Below are 21,877 nucleotides of genomic sequence, written 5' to 3'. Positions count from 1 at the left end.
AAAAATAAATAAAATTTAAAAAATAAAATATTTCAGTGCCTTTCCATTGTACTTGTTTCAGTACTAAACAGGCCCTTCATAATCTAGCCTTTGTATACCAGTCACCCTCGTTTCTCCCTTGCTTATGGAACCAGAAGCACACTGAATTTCTTTCAGCTTCTCAAATGCATCAAGTTTTTTCCTGTCACACGATCCTCACACTTACTATTCTCTCTTTAGAATGCTCTTGTTCACACACTTCATCTGGCCAACTCAGGTCTCAGTTTATGTGTCACTTCTTCAGCGACACTTTCCCTGTGTTAGTTATCTAAATTATGTCCCTACTGTTATTCTTTTTCCATAGCACCTTAGTTTCTTTTATTATAATTAATATGTATCTATATATGTACTTATTTACTGTATTGTAAGTTTTCTTCAAAGGACTCCAAGTTATATGACAGCAGGGATCATATATCGCTCTGTCCAATAAATTTATAAACTTTTTAAGAAACTGTCTAAAGTTTGATCTTCCACAGCTCAGTAGGCAATGTCTTAGAGACAGTTGGTAGGCGTTCCATAAATATTTATTCAATGAATCTTGGACGACTAATCTAGATTCCATGTTCTTTCTTTTCTAATTCACATAGCATAATATTCTAAAATATTGCTTCCATCATCTTAATCCCCTGCTGGAAAACCTATCCACACTTACCTATTTTATCAAATTCAACTTTATTATTTCTCCTCTCAAGTAAAGTATGTAGTATTTTATAATTCTCACAACTCAATACTTATCTACTCTCTCAAATGATTTCTAATTGTTTCTTATATGTGAATGCAGTTTGATTAAAACTGCCTTTGACAAAGCACCTAGGTTCGTTGAGTGATTCTTGATTTTGGCTTGGGTTATGATCTCAGGGTCGTGGAATTGGCCCTGTGTCAGGTTCTCTTCCTCTCTCTCTGCCCCTCTCCCCTGCTCATATGCTCTTTCTCTCTAAAACAAAAACAAAAACAAAAACAAGGGGCACCTGGGTGGCTCAGTCGGTTAAGCATCTGACTTCGGTTCAGGTCATGATCTCATGGTTTGTGTGTTTGAGCCCTGTGTTGGGCTCTGTGGTGACAGTTTAGAGCCTGCTCCAGATTCTGTGTCTCCCTCTCTCTCTGCCCCTCTCCCATTCATGCTGTTTCTCTCTCTCTCTCAAAAAATGAATAAAAATGTTAAAAAAGAAATATTTTACAAATCCAGGAGCACCCGGCTGGGTTAGTTGGTAGAGCATGTGACTCTTGATCTTGGGGTTGTGACTTTGAGCCCCACATTGGGGGTAGAGGCTACTTTTAAAACATTTTTTGTGGACCCAAGTAATTAGAAGAATCTCCCGCAGATTATCTTCAGGCTCCCTAAGTTTCAGCTTTGTTTCTGCTCCACTATACATATTTTTTGATGGTAAAACATAGGATACATTCAAATAGCTATAAAATGTCTGGCCCTGCACCTTTGTTTTACAATGATGGGTGGGTTGGCACAATGGGTGGTAGTATTCTTGGATGCCATTCCTACACTGGGACAGCTGGCAATATTTTAACTATGCATGGAAGTAACTGTGAGTTACAAAAATATATCCCGCTAAACTCAAACCAAATGTATTCTAACTCAACTTCCTGGAGCTAAATTTAAAAAATGCCTGCTAGCCACTCCTACACCACTGGACAAGGGGAAGTGTGACAGAGGAGAAATCAGTGAAGAAAGAGTTTGCAGTCTAAAGATTGCAGTTAAAATTTTTGTGAACTGTGTGCATATACTGCTAGGGCCCCTTCCAGAGCCTTGTAAAAGGCGAATGCCAATGAAGTCCCTGCCCCCCCCCCCCCAAGTTAAAGTTTTCTTAGCTTCACAGTAAATCTGCCTCAGGGTCTGGGGCCATTTTATTTATAGGGTGGATTGTCAATTTTCAGTCAGCTCAGACAGGGTCAGTGGATATGTTGATTACACCTCCATTTGAGGTAAGATTTGCCTCTTGTGTCAAAGGGCTCTGTTTTTTGTTTAGACTAGAAGTTTTCAAACTCTTTGATCTCATGACCATCTCACTCCTAAAAAGTACTGAGGACTCCAAAAAGCTTTTTGAGGATATCTATCAACATTAATGGTATGAGGAGTTAAAATAAACATATAAAATATTTATTAATTCATTTAAAAATAAAAAAACAATAAAGCTGTTACATGCTAGCATAAATAACAAATTTTAATGAAATATAACTATTCTTTCAAAACAAAAAGCATTTAGTGAGAAGAGTCGCATTATTTTACATTTCTGCAAATCTCCATATCTAGCTTAATAGAATTCTCATATCTGCTTCTGCATTGAATCTGTTGCAATATCACCTAACATGTAGACTCTGGAAAAGCCCAGTCTTAGTATGAAATAATTTTGAAATAATGTGGACCCCCAACTACACTTTGAGAACCTCTGAGTTAGACATCATCATATGTACTTTCTGGACGCCTAGAGCTTCCAAAGTACCCGCTCTCTGTATCTATTTAATCAACTCTGCCTCCTAGATAAGAGTCAAATGTTAATTTTTGCTATGCTTTTTGGCATACATGGAAAACTTTAGAAACAATTTTTAATGAATCACAAATCTTAGAGAAGTGATTCTTCTCTTTTACTGACAAGGGTCAAAGTATCTCCTTCATTATCTGCTCCCTGATAGCAAGGCTTTCTTCTTTTAGGAATATAATGGCCAAGGCAAATGTTAGAATAAGACAGACACAAGATTGGATGCCTTATAGGGTATAACGACACCATCTAGTATTTACTCAGTCCTTTCTGCGTGCTAGGAATGCATGAAGAGCTTTGCATACATTATCTCATTTAATTCTCACAGCAATCCTATGGGATACCTACCATCTTTCCCGTTTTACAGACCAGGAAACTGAGATAAAGACAGGTTCATGCCCAGCTCAGCTGGGAACTGAACCCCAACAATCTGTCTCTGGAGCCCACAGTCCATTATCTACTGGTAAAGTATAAAGGTGGCAGATAGAGTGAGATTCGTATAAAATGACATAAGAGGTGAAAAAGGGGATAAAGCAAAAAGCCTCAGGGCCAAGATAGCAGACAAACTAACAGGGAATGCATTGTATTATTTTCCACCCGAGGCTTCTTTTTAGCTTCATTTTCTACGCTCCCATGTTCCTCTTCTCATATTTAAGTTATCTCATTGCTGGTGGTTTCGACGCCCAGGCCTAGGCTGATCTTGAAATTAAGGCTTTAAACAACCTGATGAACAGCAGCGAGGCAAATCCGAGGTAACGAAGGTGACGGTGGCGTGGCGAGAAGCCTGCGCAGGCGCATCACAACCCCAGGCCCGCCCGCTGTCCCCCTCCTGCCTAGGACTCTGGGGCTGGTGGGAGTACGGGTGTGGGCCGCGGGCGCGGACCGGAGGGAGGTGCGGTCTGGGCGCCTGCGCAGTCTCCGGGGCGCTGGTGTGATCGAGCTCACGTAGCGAGGGCTGCAGTCGCCTCCTCCCTAGCGCTGCCGTCGCAGCCTAGAGGTTATAAAAGGGCTAACTGGCTCCCTCTGCTGCCCAGTCGCGCCGCCAGCGGGCTGAGGGGAAGGAGCAGGTATCGGGCCCAAGAGCAGGCTACAGGGGACTGAAGAACGCGCCGCCCCTCCCGCCCCACTTCCCAGGTGAGACGCTTCCCCGACCCTGGGGACTGTAGCTTCGGCCCTAGGACCGCTGTGGCCCTTCTCGGACGGCTGTGGCGGTCCGGTCCCTCCCTTCTCTGGTGGGATGGCTTGGGAGCGGAGGGTTCTCCAGTTTACCACAGTGGCCTTAATACCTTCATTTCTGGAGACTCGGCCCCGCGCCCCGCGCCCCGCGCCCCTTGGCTGCCCCAGAGGCCCTACTGCCCTTCTCCGTGCTCCCCTTCCCGTCTCCTGCCTGGTCGGCGCCCCCGACCGTTGGGGCTGCGGCAGTCTGTGTCTCCGCCCTGGGGACCAGGACTTTCTTGAATATTCCTTCCTTCCCGGGGAGGGCTCACCCTGTTGATTTTTCCGAGCTCTCCTCATACCTGGTCCTCCCTCCAAAAGCTGGGGGGAACGCGAGGGCGGGGCGTGGGTTTCTGGCCTCCACCGCCGCAGATGGTTAGCATGTGGCCGGGTAAAGAGCGGGTTTTAAAGCTTAGAGCAGGAGCTGAAGCACTCGAGGCGTTTCTACCCTGTCGAAAAGTCGTCGGGTCTGGGAAGCGGACCCAGCTGGAGAAGTTCAGGCTCGACTCATCTGTTGCGCGCAGCGGTGCTGCTGGAGCAGCTAGATGCAGCCCGGGGCGCCGAGTTTCGGGCTGCTCGATTGAGGAAGGCGGCTGTCAGATCACCCGGTCGTCGGGAAAGCTGCTCTTCCTTCCCTCTTCCTCCACGATTTTTTTTTAAAGGCACAAGAGCTACGCACCCCCCCCCCCCTTTCTTTCTCTCAGCAGAGAGTTTGCTGCTTCTAAAAGTCCACATCATTAAAACGAGTTCCATGGTTGTGTGAGAATTTTGAGTTGGATTGCACGAATGGCCCTCCAGATGCATGTTTTAAAGGGGGAGGATGAATGGTACCATCTCGCCTATTTCTAGGGGACTATTTCTCCTAAATAATCGAATGTATTAAATACAGTTCAGTTTTTAGACACAAACATGCGTTCCGGGGAGTGAAGACTCTTGGAATTTTGCGCTGTTTGCTTTAAGAAAGGGATGATGAAGAAGCTCGCTCTCCTTTTAGGAATTGATCTGAAAGGCCACAGAGGCTTGCCAATTTCAATTTAACTGTTTCTGGTTTCTCCGAGAGCTGTGGCTCCCGGACTTTCCCTTGGAATGCACTCCAAAGGGATGAAACAGCCACTACGTGAGTGGGGGAGGGGAAAAGACGTGGCAGCAGTCTTCTTTCATAGTTTTTGCTCATTAAAAAAAAGTTTCTGGGAAGAAACGTGTTTCCACTTTTAGGTTTAGATGTGTGAATAGCCTTATGAATGAGGCTAGTCTTCTGAAATAATCAGATGAAATAGCAGGAACATTGGAATTTAATTTATAAAACCTTCTGAAAGGATTTTCTGGTCGAGTTTCTATGGAGCAAATGGATACATACCTTAAGGATACATACCTTAAGAAAATATTCAATAAGCTGAAAGTGAACAACCGTTAACATGTTTTGCCTCCATTTGAAGTTTAAATAGACATTATGTGTTTTTTTTCTTTAACTCTGGCTTTTTGGCCTGTGAGTATAATTTCAGAATTTTAAGAACCTTGAATTTTACCTTTTCCTTTTTGTGGGAAGTGTAGGTTTTATCACTTACCTTTAAAAGCCATGTCAGTTTTGGTTTTGAAACATTATGCCTTAAGTCCTGCCAGTATTTTAGATAGCTGATGGCAAGTGCTTTTTATAGATTTAACATAGACTAACTAGGAAGAGGACTACTTTGTTTCCTTTTAGATGGATTATGCTGTTTCCTTTGAGATCGTAAAATGAGTTTTATTTTGAAGTACTAAAAGCCAGGACTTTGGTAAGCAGATAATTACATTTGACATTTTGTGTCTTGGTAACTAAGGTAGTAAAACAGATAAAATAAATATATATAACTTTTAATTACCATAGAACAATTTAGACAGTGCAAAAGACTATTGAAAAAAGAAAGCTTTTCTCTCACCTAGGTGGTCCAGGTTGTTGCAGGTGAATCTTGGCTTTTTGATAAAGAGATGTTAGTTAACCTTTTCTAATACTGCAGAGCGGGTTGTATACTGACAAGCAGTGTCTTTCATAAGGTGATTAAGTTCAAACTCCTGCTTTTATTCCAGGGATGCAGCAAGAGTTATTCTGGGGACCCAGTGGTAAAGCTGCAAGCCTTCTTTTCTGTGGAAGGAATGCCTTAATTTATTTAGCAATTAATTATCAACTGGGATATAATTACTGCTCTTAGGTTTGAAAAGTGTGCCCTGTGAGATACATAGTAACAGTTCTCAACTTATTTTAAGGTCATGAAATCCATTGAGAATCTGACAGAGGTATGGATCCTGGGTCAGAAAATGCAAGTGCAAACATCTGCATGGAATATTATATACCGTTTATAGATACTCCCCTCCCCCAACCCCACACATCTGTAAATTATCATAAGGATAAAAAAAGTTAATCTTTAAGTACATCTAGGTATCTTGATGCAGTATTTCTTGAATACTTATGAAAATGGAACTGAGCTTCTAAGTCTGATTGGACTTGAGTATATAGATGACAACAATAAACTTTTGCTGAAAGAGTTTTAACAGAAGTTAAAGAATTATTAAGTTGCTAAATTGCCTAGGCAATCGTATATTACATTGCTCCCCCTTCTGGCTGCCCCTTCTGTCTGTTGTAATATCTCTGTTGTAATATCTCTTTGGTTGTATTCTGAAAGTGGGAAATGCTTGAATGTAAACAAAAATAAATTGCATAGGCCTTTGGCATTAAACCAGTCCTCTTCTTACAGTGAGAACTTAAATCTTATAATTAAATCATAATGGTGTGTGTACAATATATGAATATGTAAGAGACAAGCCAAATAAAGTGTGCATGTGTATTTGTGAAACTAGTTAAAACTTCATTCATGTTTCTACTCAATGAAATTTATTTGTATAAATTGAAGCTATCTTCTCATTAGTTTTTTTCTGGCCAAATATTGTGCCTTAATAAAAACTAGAAATTCAAAAGTCTTCATTAAAATTACTCCAGCAATGGGGTGCCCCGGTGGCTGAGTTGGTTAACAGTCAGGCCCTTGATTTCAGCTCAGGTCATGATCTCACGGTTCATAAGTTTGAGCCCTGCATTTGGCTCTGTGCTGACAGTGTGGAGCCTGCTTGGGATTCTCTCTCTCTCCCTCTCTGTCCCTCTCTGTCCCTCTCTGTCCCTTCCCAACTCATGCTATCTCTCTCTCAAAATATATAAATAAACTTAAAAAAAAAAAGATTACTCCAGTAATTTTTGAACTTGGTATAATGAAAAACATTCCTTTTCCTGATGTTGATTTGGATGATAAGTTTGACTATTAGTATATTTGGTTGGACATTGGCAAAAATACAGTACAGGATTCATGCTTCTTACATAGTGTCATCTGTGAATGCATACTATCTTAGACTTCTTCCTCTTCTTGCTTAGTGTTTCATATAAATATGTCCATGTTTTGGTGGTTTACCTATTTTTCATTTAAATAGTAATGTTATAATATGTTAAATTAATGTACTCATCCTTTCTTTCTTGTTGGGCATTTGAACTGTTTCTCCATTATAAGTAGTGCAAAGAGAAGGCTATAAATTAGTGGTTTATTTTATACACCTGTATAGCTACAATAAACTTTAACCAGTTTTCTATCTGCATTTTTTTTTCCTTAGGAAAAGAAACACTTGACAATAAACCTTGTATCAGTAATTTTTCTTACCCCTGAAAGAATTTTCTAGGGGCATTGGACTAGGCTCTAAAAAGAGATTTTTTAAATCTACTTGATAATAATGAAAGTACTTTATATTTTTTAAAGTGTTGTTTCATATATAATTTGATCCTTAAAATAATTCTGTGAGGTAGTTTTATATCACCCCCATTTTACAGATGAGGAAACTGAGAGTTAGAGAAGTCAAGTAATTTGCCCAAGAATACAGTAACTGTCAGCACTAGAACTTGGACCCAGGTTGTCTGTTTTCTGATTCACATTATTTCATTCCCGATAATTGATCAGATTGAGTTTGAGGAAATAGAATGGGTAAAAAATCAATTTACTGTATTACCAATGTATTATAAATGTTGAAATAAGGTAGGGTTCCTGGTTAGTAGTAACTAACTTAATCATTCCTCTTAATTGAATTTAATTTAACTTGTTTAATTTATTTAGTTTTTTAAACATGGGAGCATTTAAAAAATTTTTTTTTAATTTGTTTTTATGTTTATTTATTTTTGAGAGAGAGAGAGAGAGAGAGACAGACAGATAGCATGAGCAGGGGAGGAGCAGAGAGAAAGGGAGACAGGGAATCTGAAGCAGGCTCCAGGCTCTGAGCTGTCAGCACAGAGCCCCACTCAGGGCTTGAACTCACGGACCACAAGATCAGGACCTGAGCTGAAGTCAGAAGCTTAACCAACTGAGCCACTCAGGTGCCCCCACTCAATTTAATTTTAAAAGCATTTATAATGTGCCTGGTAGCCTATGGGAAAATCCAAAGAGTGATGAGAAATGTTTTGTAGGAGAAATAAGACAGGAAAGTTACATGCTTATACAAGCAGAGTACCAACATTTTACTTGATATTAAATCTGAGTATGTGTTGAATGGAAACTCGTATCTAGATTCACATTTCTGCAACCATGAATTTATCTCTCCCTATTCCAGTGTATGTGATTTTATTTCATATATATTTTTCTGAACTTGACAGCTTTGGATCTGGCATTAGAAAAAAAGGAGGGAATTGAAGGCTAGAATGAGTAGAGGGAAAGAAAAATGGAATTTGTCCTAAAATGTATATAAATTCCTGGGCAGGGAGCTACCCATTGTCCATTAGGAAATACGAGGTGCTCAAATAAAAAATTTTTTTTGCATATGAATATCTAACTACTACTCTAGACTATTTTTGCTTTATTGAGTTGCCTTTATACCTTTGTCAAACAAACAGATTCATTTTCTTTTTTTTTTAATTTTTTTTTTTAACGTTTATGTATTTTTGAGACAGAGACAGAGCATGAATGGGGGAGGATCAGAGAGAGGGAGACACAGAATCTGAAATAGGCTCCAGGCTCTGAGCTGTTAGCACAGAGCCTGACGTGGGGCTCGAACCCACGGACCGCGAAATCATGACCTGAGCCGAAGTCGGCTGCTTAACCAACTGAGCCACCCAGGTGCCCCCAAACAGATCCATTTTCTGTATCTGGATTCTCTATTTTGTTCTACTGATCTACATATTTCATTGAAAATTCTGCTTTTGGAATATTTTGTCATCACCTCATGTACCTTATTTAAGCTTAAAAATTCTAAAATGTAAATATCTAAATTTTACTTTTTCACTTATATCCTTAGAGTGGTGAAGACACTAACATTGTCTTGTCAGGACTTCCTAGGTAAATAAAAAATAAATGAAATTTGTTTTGGAGCAAAAGGGATTGATAGTGGTATTGTGTCAACTAGTAGAGCTGGGGAGTTGAATATTTGGATTTTGCTAACTCTGTCCATGATTTGAATTTGTGCTACTTTGACTTTGTTTTTTAGCTCACTTATTTACTTAAAGAAATAGAAATGTTCTATTAAATGTTTATTAAAATGCAGAGGTTGAGTGAAGATAATTGTGATTCCACTTCTCAGGTAACATTTTTGTAGTTAATTACTGTGTGAAGTTTTTTGTTTTTTTTTGTTTTTTTTAAATGTTTATTTTTGAGAGAGATAGCATGAGCGGGAGAAGGGAGAGAGAGAGAGAGAGAGAGAGAGAGAGAGAGAGGCAGAGAGAGAGAGAGAGAGGCAGACCCAGAATTGGAAGTAGGCTCCAGGCTCTGAGCTGTCAGCATGGAGCCTGACGCGGGGCTCGAACCCACAAGCCGTGAGATCATGACCTGAGCCTCAGTCAGAGGCTCAACCGACTGAGCCACCCAGGCGCCCCATTACTGTGTGAAGTTTTAATTGTGTGTGTGTGTGTGTGTGTGTGTGTGTGTGTGTGTGTGTGTATACAAAATCTTTAAACTTAGAGATTAGACTTTAAAACTTCCCCACATATATATTTCCCCAATCTTCAAAGTAGAAAACAAACCTAGTTTTAAGAGTTTGAATCGCTAAAGGATTGCTGCTTTTTATATTACTGCTGGTTTTTTAATTTAACCAATATTTATTGACATTTATGTTATTAAATACTCAGTTTCATTAATATAAACCAGTTAATATAGCCAAGAGAAGATGCTGCAAGGTCTTTCTTAAAGTTAGAATATATAGACTATGTTAATATTTGGAAATACCAGCATTTATAAGCCACAAATAAAACATGCATAATTTAATGGTTGCTTCTTTTCCTTTTTCCCTTCCACTGCCTCTGTTCACTTTTCCTACTCAAATTCTTAAATTATGAAAGTCTGCATCTGTCTACTAGTAGACTAGGCTACTTGTTCCTTCTCACTGTCTTAGCCCAGGATTGAGGTTTCCTGGGCTTCCCACCATTCACCAAGTCTTTTCTTTTTCGACATCCCTTGAGACATCTTCGGCAACAAGTCCATCTATTCTTAAATTCTTGCCTCACATCCAAAAGTACCATTTCTTAAGTGTCTTCTATGTGTCAAGTATCCTCTTAGACCCTTCCATCTAAATTACTTGTGTTTTTTTAAATTACTGGCTGATGGTCAAATTTGACCTCATATTTTGATACCTTTTCTGCTTATTTGGCTTCCTGTTAAGGGGACCACCAAATAAAGGTGGACATTATTGATGAATCTTACTAATTCGGGGGCTTTTAATATCACATATGGTAAATTTTTTATATTCTGTATTCTGGACACAAGAATCCTGACCTTTTTTCCTACATTGGGAAATTTATGCATTTTTAACTGAAGCGTTTGAAATAGTTGGGTATATTATACAGTTTAAAAGTCATTGAAGAATAGCACCATTTTAATAATAAATAATAAGATTGATTTCTTGCTCAAACTTTCTCCATCAGCCTATATTTATTTGTAAAATGTTTCTGGTTTAGGAGAACTTGACTTTTGTTGTTGCAACAGAAACTTTAAACATTGAGTTTAAGTTCAGTTTTTTTAAACTGATAATATATTTTATTCACTTTTATTTTAAATTTATTTATTTAAATTTAGGTTAGTTAACATACAGTGTAGTATTGGTTTTAGGAGTAGAACCCAGTGATTCAACACTTACATATAATACCCAGTGCTCATCCAACAAGTGCCCTCCTTAATGCCCATCCCTCCCATTTAGCCCATCCTCCCACCCACCTCCCCTCCAGCAACCCTCAGTTTGTTCTGTTTTTAAGAGTCTCTCACAGTTGCCTCTCTCTCCATTTTTATCTTGTTTTTCCTTCCTTTCCCCTGTGTTCATCTGTGTCTTTCTTAAATTCCACATAGAAGTGAGATCATATGGTATTTGTCTTTCTCTGACTGACTTCGCTTAGCATAGTACACTCTAGTTCCATACACGTTATTGGAAATGGCAAGGTTTCATTCTTTTTGATCGCCAAGTAATATTCCATGGTGTGTAAGTGAAATACGTATTTCACTTTTGAAACTTATATGTTTCCTAGTTATTTTGTGTAAGGTGGAAACTAGAACTGTTTAAAAGACCTATGCAAATCTAGTACATTAGTAACTGAGGATTTTCTTTTTTGGTGTACTATTTTCACAACCACAGGTGTGCTTGCTAGGTAATAATATAACCATCACAGAAACAAATGTGAGGCAGAATACTGGTAAAGGAAAACAAAGCAAGTTTAAATTCAATTTTGAATCCAAATTCCAATTTAAATATTTTTTAAAAAATGGATTAAAGTAATATTCTAAACTCTGTATCTCTGGTACAGAAGTGGCACTTATTGGATTTCTAACAGGCCAAAAAAAATTACCGTATTATTTATTTTGCCTATAAGAATATTAACTGTAGAGTTAATGAGAGAAACTATTAATTAGGACTCTGGGTTGAACAGAAACCCAACTTATACTAGCACACAGTAGAATTCATGTAAGTATTGTGAAGAAAGGGAGTTGTCTTAACAATTGAGGTTAGGAATGTGATTAGACTTCAAGAGTATCTGGAACATCAGAATGTTTTCTTCTGTCTCTCGTCCATCTTTCTCTCTGTATATCTGCTTCATTTTTTATTCTTTCTAGATAAATTTCATTTACTTTTTGGCCCATATGTCAAAACTTGGTCTGTTACTTTTGAGCTTTATATAATTCACGCATTCAAAGAGTGCCTGCCCTTTTTTTTCTCAATTTTATTTTCAAAATTTCCAGGAAAGAACTTTGAATGGCCACTTGGTGAGGGAGAAGTATCATGCTGTTTAACATGATTGATAAAACTATGGAGATGAATTAAAGGTAGATTGGGCAGTAAAAAAAAGGTAGAAGGGACAGTTTCCAGAAGAAAGTAGTCACGGTAGAAGTACCACACAGACAAAAATAGGTGTGTGTTTTTGAAATGATATACTCAGGTTCTTTCTGACTGGAAAGACTGAATTTTGCAGGAACCTCCAAAAGACAGACTGTGTAGTACTTTCAGTTAAGGGTGATCTTGACTTAGAGCTTCTTTCCAATCAAATTTCAAAATGCTGTTCATTTGGAATTAAGCCAATGACTGGGTTCACTGCTCAAGTACAGAAAGCTGTGGGAAAGAGGCTAACATGATTTCTGAATTTTTGATAGAAAAGTTGGTCATAACCATAAAAGCACTTGTCTGTCAGCTTGTATTTACTAGAGCTGTAGCTCACTCTCTTTGGGAGCAGAAGTATGACTGGAATTCATGGTGTTAAGTTAAAACAAATGGCAATTTGCCAGAGGGATTATAGGGAAGAACAGAAATGTAACTTAGTTCTGTTAGTTAAGTACTCTTAGTTGTTTTAGAAAATCCATCTTGCTTATATGGAAGAGACATGCCAAGTCTTGATATATACCACATTGTTATAGCCTAAATTAGAAGGCTGAATTTGGGGGCACCTGGGTGGCTCAGTTGGTTGAGGGTCTGACTTCGGCTCCAGTCAAGATCCCACAGTTCATGAGTTCTAGCCCCACATTGGGTGCTGACAATTCAGAGCCTGAAGCCTGGTTTGGATTCTGTGTCTCCCAGTCTCTGCATGCCCCCCTGTCCTCCCTACCCCTCATGCTCTGTCTCTGTCTTTCTCTCAAAAATAAACATTAAAAAAATTATATAAAAAAAGAAGACCTAATTTTTGACTATAAAAACTGTCAAAAAAATTAAAGTCTAACAGATGTCAGGAAGACCAACAGTTGAATGTGGGATTTGTATGAGGTTAAGTAAACTTAAGTTGGAGCCCTCTAAAAGAAGATTTGGAGTAGTTACGGAAGGTATGGAGAGACTGATGCAAGGAGACCCGTGGAAAATTTTTAGTGTCAGAGAAAGTTTAGATTAGAATATCAAGCATTCTTTAGTCAGCCTTATTAATTTTTGATGATTTGTCTGGGAAAGACCAACTTTTTAAAATGTTGCAATTTTTTTTCTTGGAAGAAAAATGTTAGAATGAAAGGCTAATAGAATTATTTGCCAGGTACCCTGTTCCTAGTAACTCATTGAATAACTTGTACGTACAATTCAATGAATCCTGATAACTCAAAGTTGTAAATATTTACAATGTAGTAGAACTGCTTTAAAATCTGTTCCCAGGTTTGATTGACCTGTGACTATATGGGATTGGACTTTCCTGGGAGAAGGACTGTAGGAAAGTTTTGGATAAATATTACACTTTGCTATTTGTTTTTATCCTGGCTTACCTGAGAATATGTTTTCCAGAAAGATTTCTTCCATACAGTTTAGAAAACTGTTTTAGAAAACAGTATGGGAGAAATCTGTCCTCATAGTTTCTAAAATATAATATTCGTACATATTAAACATTATGTGTTATGTACATGTATGTTATACAAATTAGATAATAAACACTGATGAACCTACCATCTAACCAAGTCCAAAATATTATCTGTAATTTTTCTGTAGTGTTTCAGCACTGAATTTTATGGCCATATAAACTTATCTTTGTATCTTTGACTCCTCTTTGGCTTTCTCCCCCCCCCCCCTTTCCTTTCTTTTCCTTTCCTTTCTTTCTCTTTCTTTCTTTCTTTCTTTCTTTCTTTCTTTCTTTCTTTCTTTCTTTCTCTTTCTCTTTCTCTTTCTCTCTCTCTCTCTCTCTCTCTCTCTTTCTCTCTCTCTCTCTCTCTCTCAGTTTATTTATTTATTTTGAGAGAGAGAGAGAGAGAAAGTAAGCATGAGCAGGGAGGGTCAGAGAGAGGGAGACTGAGAATCCCAAGCAGGTCTGTGCTGTCAGCGTGGAGCCTTGTGAGATCATGACCTGAGCCAAGATCAAGAGTTGGAAACCTAACTGAATGAGCCACCCAGGTCCTGCTCTTTTCTTTTCTTTCTTTCTTTTTTTTTTTTTTTGAGTCTAGTCTTTTTAGACAGCTGAGATTTACCTTCCTTGCATCCTCTTTAACCCATTTAAATTCTACTTCAAACTTGTTTTAGGACTTAGAACAGGAGACTTTTGTATCTATTTTTTTTCTTAAGATTTTTTTTTTAAAGTAATCTTTACACCCATCATAGGGCTCAAACTCACAACCCCAAGATCAAGAGTCACATGTTTTACCCACTGAGCTTGCTATTTTTGATAAAACCCTAATGTCTTTTAGGATGTTTGACCCTTAGATGCTTATAATGATTTGCATTGCAAGCTGTTAACTGAATGGAGATGGAAGTAAATGGAAATGAGACATCAGAAGTAAGGAAACCATTGTTTTAAAAACCTGTGATTGATAAAGATATGCTTGCTTATTAACATGTCACTTAAGGTTCCTTTTTTTTTTAAATTTTATTGTTTATTTTTGAGAGAGAGAGCGAGTGCTGGTGCATGGGCATGAGCGGGGGAGGGACAGAGGGACATAGACACAGAATCTGGAGCAGGGTCCAGGCTCTGAGCTGTCAACACAGAGCCTGACACGGGGCTTGAACTCCCGAGCTGTGAGATCATGACGAGCTGAAGTCTGATGCTTAACCAACTGAGCCATCCAGGCACCCCTTAAGGTTTCTGAAAAAATGGGGATGGGACGTAGTATTAAAAGAGATTAGAGGACTATTCACTAGAGTAATTAGAAATTCAATTATATTTTTCAAAAAATAAGTTGAAGTAAAATTGTACTGTCTTAAAGGTGGAGAGCACCTTTTGTGTGATTTGTTTGTATCTGGTGGTTTTCAAAGTGTGATCCCCAGACCATCAATATCACCATCACCTGAACTTGTATAAATTATTTAAGTACCTCAGACCTTTAGGTGATTTTGATATAGCTAAAGTTTGAGAACTACTGTTCTATAGGGCTATCTTCCTTTTTATTAACTAGTTTAAGTTGGCATGGTAGTTTGGTAATGCTGTGTGGGTCTGAACTTTCCATTGTAAGTGACAGAAATTCAACTTGAACTAACTTAAAATTCCTTAAAAAGGGAATTTAGAGGCTCCTTTGCTGGATTGGAATGTTATTGGGGTAGCTCACAGATTCAAAGCAATAATTGGAAGAATCAGGGCTATGGAGCTTGGAATTATCTCTGCATGACTTTGTTCTGTTTATAGATTGGGTTCCTAGGTGTCTTTGACAAGTGGGAAAGATAATGTGTTGCTCCCAATTTGCATCCTATGAGCTTAGCAACTCCAGAAGGAGCTGCTTTTTACCATTTCACAAGTCCACCTCTGAGACGTTATGTTCGTGGGAATATGTGTCAATGACTGACTTAGCCTGCATCATATGTCTGTTAGGAGGAAGGATAATAGAAAAGTATACTACTCTGACATTGTAGTTCATGGCTAGATATCTGGGTTGCTTTTATATAAGCTTACTATCTTTGTAGCAGAGAGAGAAATCTGGAGGCATATAGAGTTAGAATATGGAACATGCTGTAATGTGGATAGTATTTGTTAGCTACTTTTTTGTATTAGAGAGTAGTTAACCACTTCATTAAAAGCGTAGGGTGACCTACATAGTATGGGAGTTGATGTTTTAGGTTTATTATTTTGTGTATATTGTCACTATGAAAGTAAATATACCCTGGGACATCTGGAAAATACAGAGAAATAGAAAAAAAATGACCTAATGTTCTTTCCAGAGACAACTACATTTTGGTGAATTTCCTCTGCATATTTTCATGCATAGTTATGATCATATTATAGTAAGTTTTTTCTTTGTTTTGATCAGTATTTATTTATGATTTTCTGTCAGAGTAGTGGAAACTTAATCTCATTCAATACAGATTCCACCAGGGTTAGAGTTGTATGATGTTAATTTATTTTAAGTCTTTATTTTTTAAAAGCAATTTAGGTTCATAGCAAAGAACCTGTACAGAAATTTCCCATATACTCCCTACCCCCACACATGTGTAGCCTCAACATCCCCCACCAGAATGGTACATTTGTTATAGTTAATGAATCTATATTGACATATCATAATAGCCTAACGTCCATACATAGTTTATATTACCCATTCACTCTTGGTATTATATGTTCTGTGAGTTTGGACAATGTATGTCCAAAAATAAATGATGTGTTTATCATTATGATATCATACAGAGTATTTTCACTGCCTATAAATCCTCTGTGCTGTATCTGTTCATCCTCCCATCTCCCAATCACTGATCTTTTTATTGTTTTCATAGTTTTGCCTTTTCCAGAATGTCATATAATTGGAATAATACAGTACATAACTTTTTCAGATTGGCTTTTTTTTTTACTTAGTAATACGCATTTAAGATTGCTTCATGTCTCTTCATGGCTTGATAGCTCATTTCCTTTTAACACTGAATAATATTCCATTGTCTGGGTATACCACGTTTATCTATTTACCTACTAAAGGACATTTTGGTTGCTTCCAAGTTTTGGCCGTTATGAAGAAATCTGTAAATATCCATGTGCAGGTTTTGTGTGGACATAAGTTTTCAACTTTTTGAGGTATATACAAAGGGAAACAATTGCCAAATTGTATGGTACGAGTATGTCTGATTTTTTAAGAAACTGCTAAACTGTCTTCCAAGATGGCTGTACCATTTTGCATTCTCACCAGCAATGACTGTGAGTTTGTTAATTTTTAAAATTTGTGTTTTTATTTAAATTCACAAGTTAAAGGACATACTCATTTTAAGTTCCTTGACATATATATATATAGCACCATCAATATTTTTAATTGTGAATTTGTTAAATTTGTTTAATTATTCATTTGAAGGACAAAAAAAAAGTCCTTGATTACTCAGTGAACTTTTTGTTTAACTATTTTTAGTTTTTCTTTTGTGACTTTCTGTGTTCTTAATCCACTTTTCTATTAATATCTTAGTGGTCTTATTGATTTGTATGAGCTCCTTTAATGAGCTCTATTTTCTTTATTTTCCTAGTTTGTAGTTTATAGGTTTTTAAAATGTATACGAGCCTAGATTATTTTGCATATTTAAATTCCATCTGTCTTTTGATAGGTTGTTTGTATCATTTTTAAAGTTCAGAAATTCTCTTTTTAGAGATCCAGTAACTTTTCTTTTTGTTGTTTTTTGTTGATTATAGCTCTTTAATCCATCTAGAATTTATTTGCAGCATGATGTAAGGTAAAGGTATAATTTATTCTTCATTTGATTAATGATTTGAATTTTTATGTAAGCTCTATCATTCTTAAAATGTAGTTTTCAAACTTTGATGATATCTGTAGACGAATAGTTCTTGATTCATTGAGAGGTTTAAGGACAGTGAAAGATGACAAAGAATTTTAGTGACAAAATCTATTTTAGCTATGAAAAAATCATAACCTCTTACCCGACAAATCTAAACTTCCCTATCAGAGTTAAACGTTTAGACAACATTTCTGATTAGCCTTCTATTAGTACAGCAAAAGCATTTGTATTTTCTAAATAACATTTATTCATGAAGAAAATTATGGCTGAAATCTGTGTAAACAGTGAGAAGATTCTAGACTCTTCAGACAGCTCAGTAGTTTGAAAAAGCCTTGTGCTTTGGCAGGAGCCCAGGGGAGGAAGTGTCTGCATCTGCTGCATTCTAGAAGCCTTCCCAAAGAGTTACTATAAAGTAGCCAAGAGAGCAGTGTATTTCACTACTGTGTGGTTCTGGAAGTTTGTGGCAAACTTAAGGGAGGAGACTTAGGAGTACTTCCAGAATGTCAGTTTTTGTGGTGATCTATTTTTTATTGAGTTTCAAGAAGGAAAAAGTAGGTTTGTTTTTTCGTTTTCCTTTTTTTTTTTTTTTGGCCGAATAGGGAGCTTTCCAATGTGAACTTCAACCTGTTGGTTTAGGTGAAGTCACTTGGAAAGAGTCAGAGGTGCCTGCTCAGAAGAATAGGGTGACAAGAAGAGTAACAAATGCGAGCCTGTTACTGAGGCAAAAGGTACTGTTATAGTAACTGATTCTTTTCTAAGGTAATAAGGAGGACTTAAAAGTCCATGTATGTGATGGTGGGGGAGCAAGAAAAGAGTGCTATCAGGACATTTGGGAAAGAAGGGTAAATGTTTCTGCTGAATAGTTGGTACTTGCACCTGCCATGAAGAATCCATTCTAGTAGTCAGTGCTACCAGTGACAAAGGAAAAAGAAAGAAAGGGTTTGCTGCCAAGTTAAAAAAAAAAAAAAATCCACAGCTATGTACTAGGCTAAGAATTTTTACATAGAACACAGTAGATAGAAAAACCTCAACACAAGGTCCTTTGAGAGAAATTACTAGCTTAAATCTACAGGTCTGTTTATTCTTTTTGGATTCTGTACAACTTTTTAAAAATAACAGCTTTATTGAGATATAATTCATATACCATACAATTCACCCATTTAATGGTCATGATTCAGTGGTTTTTAGTACTTTTACAGTGTTCTTCAACTATCAATCACCAGTTAATTTTAGAACGTTTTCATCACCCTAAAATCTACAACTTTTTTTTGACTTATTTTTTTTTTAAGTTTATTTTGAGAGAGAGAGAGAGAGAGACAGAGCATGCAAATGGGGGAGGGGCCGAGAGAAAAAGAATCCCAAGCAGTCTCTGCACTGCCAGCTCAGAACCCAACGTGGGGCTCGAACCCACAAACCATGAGATCATGACCTGAGCCGAAGTCAAGAGCTAACACCTATTCTACTGAGCCACCCAGGTGCCCCCAAATCTATAACTTTTAATTAAATTTATTTTAAAATTTAAAGGCATGTGGGAAAAAGATGAAACAAGTTAGTAATTTGAAGGATTAATCAGTGGCTCTGAAACCTTTTTTTTCCCCTTTAAAACATATTCTAACATTTTAGAAAGTATTTTAGTAATATTTAAATTAAGTTACTTTAATGAAGTATATTTTATGGGAAATTCATGGTTTAGATGTAGATCACAGAGAACACTTATTTTTCAGGCTATCTGAAAGAGGTGCTATTATCTAATCTAATTATAGTAGTAACTAAGGAGAAAACAAACTCGGGTTGAATTTTTAAGCATAAATTGTCATTTATATTTTTCTTTAACATGAAATATAAAGTTAGTACTCTAGTTACATGCAAAATAGGGGCACCTGGGTGGCTCAGTTGGATAAGCATCGGACTCTTGACTTTGGCTCGGGTCATGATCTCACAGTTTGGGAGTTCAAGCCCGCATATGGCTCTGTGCTGAGAGTGCAGAGCCTGCTTGGGATTCTGTCTCCTGCTTTCTTTGTCCCTCCCCTGCTTGCTATCTCTCTCTCAAAAATAAATAAAAATAAATTAAAAAAAAAAGAAAAATGATAGTTGCTTTTATTAAATTGTTAAATCAATTTATAAGAGTTAATAACAATCTAGGGCAACCTTAGGGTCTGACTTACAATTTGTTCATAGGAAAAATAGATTGAGAACTTTTCCTACCCTATTTTTTTTTTTTTTTTGTAATGGCCATATTTTCTCTTGTAGGTGTGTGAACCTGAAAAATTAAGTCTTCCAAGATGATCTGGTATATTTTAATTGTAGGGATTCTACTTCCCCAATCTTTGGCCCATCCAGGCTTTTTTACTTCAATTGGTAAGTCTTACTATTTTTTGGCTTGTATTATTTTTGCATGTAAATTTTTCCATTTTTTAGTGTTTTTAGATCAGTAAAAACAAATACAGTGTATTCTTAGAGACTGAAGTATGCCTCAGTCCCTTCCCTTTTCCAAGTCTCTCTTTTTTAAAATTTAACTTTTTCTTTACATTTTTTTCTGATTACAAAAGCAGTACATTTTCAGGTTAGAAACTTATGAAAATTTAGAAAAGAATACCAAGAAAATTCTTTGTTAGTGAGTCCACTCAACAAATAACTTAATATACATACTTAGTCTTTTTTTTAACACACAGTATTACAAAAGTATTGCAAAAATAACATACTGGTTAAAGGAGAAACAGACAAAAGTACATAGAATGTATGATGAACTCCACATGTCTTTCCCCCAGAAATATTTTTCATGTTTAATATGTATCCTTTTATGTTTTCCTATATGCATACTTCATCTGCCTTAGTGAGATGTTTTCTTTCATCCTGTTGACCAGTTCTACACTTATGTGATTGTAGTGCTAACTAAAACAAAAGCGTTATATTTATGACACCTAATTTCGGGATATAAAATAATGAGTCTTCTTATCCCATTATAAATAACTAAACACAGATGATTTGAATTTCGTTTGTGAAGTATACTTATGTATACTTAAGAAAAAAATTTTTTTAACGTTTATTTATTATTGAGAGACAGAGAGACACAGAGTGTGAGCAGGGGAGGGGGCAGAGAGAGGAGGGGACACAGAATCCGAAGCAGGCTCTAGGCTCTGAGCTGTCAGCACAGAGCCTGACGCGGGGCTCAAACTCACAAACTGTGAGATCATGACCTGAGCCGAAGTCAGACGCTTAACCGACTGAGCCACCCAGGCGCCCCCTGTATACTTTTTGTTGAATAAAAAATTAATTCTAATTAGTCTCAAGAACAAAGAGTGAGAGCAGAGGTAGGGAAGAAGAAAAAAGTAGTGTTATTTTGTAATTTAAAAATAAAATTTTAGACGAAGAAACAATTTGCCATTATGGTCCAATTTGCAAAATGAAGTAGCTTGAAAACTAGAATTGGAACATATGATTAGAAAGTTTTTGTCTTTGGAGCACCTGGGTGGCTCAGTCAGTTAAGTGTCCGATTTCAACTCAGGTCATGATCTCACAGTCGTGGGTTCGAACCCCATGTCAGGCTCTGTGCTGACAGCTCAGAGCCTGGAGCCTGTTTTGAGTCTGTGACTCCCTTTCTCTCTCTGCCCCTCCCCCATTTGTGCTCTGTCCCTCTCTCTTTCTCGCTCTCAAAAATAAACATTAAAAAAAGAAAAAAGAGGGGCGCCTGGGTAGCTCAGTCGGTTAAGCGTCCGACTTCAGCTCAGGTCACGATCTCACGGTCCATGAGTTCGAGCCCGGCGTCGGGCTCTGTGCTAACAGCTCAGAGCCTGGAGCCTGCTTCCAATTCTGTGTCTCCCTCTCTCTCTGACCCACCCCCGTTCATGCTCTGTCTCTGTCTGTTTCAAAAATAAATAAACTTAAAAAAAAAATTTTTTTTTAATAAAAAAAAAAAAGAAAAAAGAAAGTTTTTGTCTTTATCTGGTTAAAAAAAAAGAGGAAAAAACATATTTTCTCCAATATATCTGTGTTTAATGCTAGTTGAATCTTCTCAAAGAATGAAGCATTCTTGATCATTTTTAAATTATTCTAAAATACTTGTGCTGATCAATGCAGGTATTTGATGACCTTTCCTTCTCCTCCTTTTAGGTCAGATGACTGATTTGATCCATACAGAGAAAGATCTGGTGACTTCCCTGAAAGACTATATTAAGGCAGAAGAGGATAAATTAGAACAAATAAAAAAGTAAGCAAAGTGTTCTACTTACGATTCTGACTCTACCTGGATGTTTTCCCTCTAGAGCTAAAACATTCTTTGAGTGGAAGTGGAAGCCATTTGTCTTAAAAAGCCAGCTGAAATGACTAACATAGGAGTGCAAAAAATAAGAGTTAGGCCTGGGACAAGAGTTCGGGTAGGGGATCGTGGATTGAGATAAGGATATAAATGGCTATGGGTTGACTGACAATTTCTAAAAATGGTTGCTAATTTCTTCTGTCTTCCTCTAATCTCCCTAATCAAGTCATCTTCTGGAACAGTTTTCCAATTCTATTCT

The 21,877-nt window shown here is 37.3% G+C and overlaps 2 protein-coding genes across 6 annotated transcripts in view; one reads left to right on the top strand and one right to left on the bottom strand.

Annotated features, from left to right (window-relative positions):
• NUDT13 (nudix hydrolase 13) overlaps positions 1 to 4,417 on the bottom strand; it is a 33,505-nt gene extending 29,088 nt beyond the window's left edge. For both annotated transcript variants that reach the window (XM_042960534.1, XM_042960537.1), the window contains exon 1: positions 4,049 to 4,417. In XM_042960534.1, the coding sequence (XP_042816468.1) occupies positions 4,049 to 4,129 (81 nt within the window). In that variant the 5' untranslated portion in view covers positions 4,130 to 4,417. The remainder of the gene's footprint in view (positions 1 to 4,048) is intronic.
• Positions 3,454 to 21,877, top strand: part of P4HA1 (prolyl 4-hydroxylase subunit alpha 1) — an 88,362-nt gene continuing 69,938 nt past the window's right edge. The window contains exons 1-3 of one of the 4 annotated variants that reach the window (XM_007095702.3): positions 3,454 to 3,665; positions 19,614 to 19,721; positions 21,474 to 21,570. In XM_007095702.3, the coding sequence (XP_007095764.1) occupies positions 19,646 to 19,721; positions 21,474 to 21,570 (173 nt within the window). In that variant the 5' untranslated portion in view covers positions 3,454 to 3,665; positions 19,614 to 19,645. Of the gene's footprint in view, positions 3,666 to 4,557; positions 4,574 to 17,279; positions 17,301 to 19,613; positions 19,722 to 21,473; positions 21,571 to 21,877 lie in introns of those variants that run through there. The other 3 variants (XM_007095701.3, XM_042960533.1, XM_042960532.1) reach the window with 3 other exon arrangements.

The sequence above is a fragment of the Panthera tigris genome, chromosome D2, assembly GCF_018350195.1.
Source record: "Panthera tigris isolate Pti1 chromosome D2, P.tigris_Pti1_mat1.1, whole genome shotgun sequence".
NCBI classification, from domain to species: Eukaryota; Metazoa; Chordata; class Mammalia; order Carnivora; family Felidae; genus Panthera; species Panthera tigris.
The sequence above is the reverse complement of the archived record's forward strand: the minus strand, read 5'-3'. Positions and strand labels throughout refer to the sequence as shown.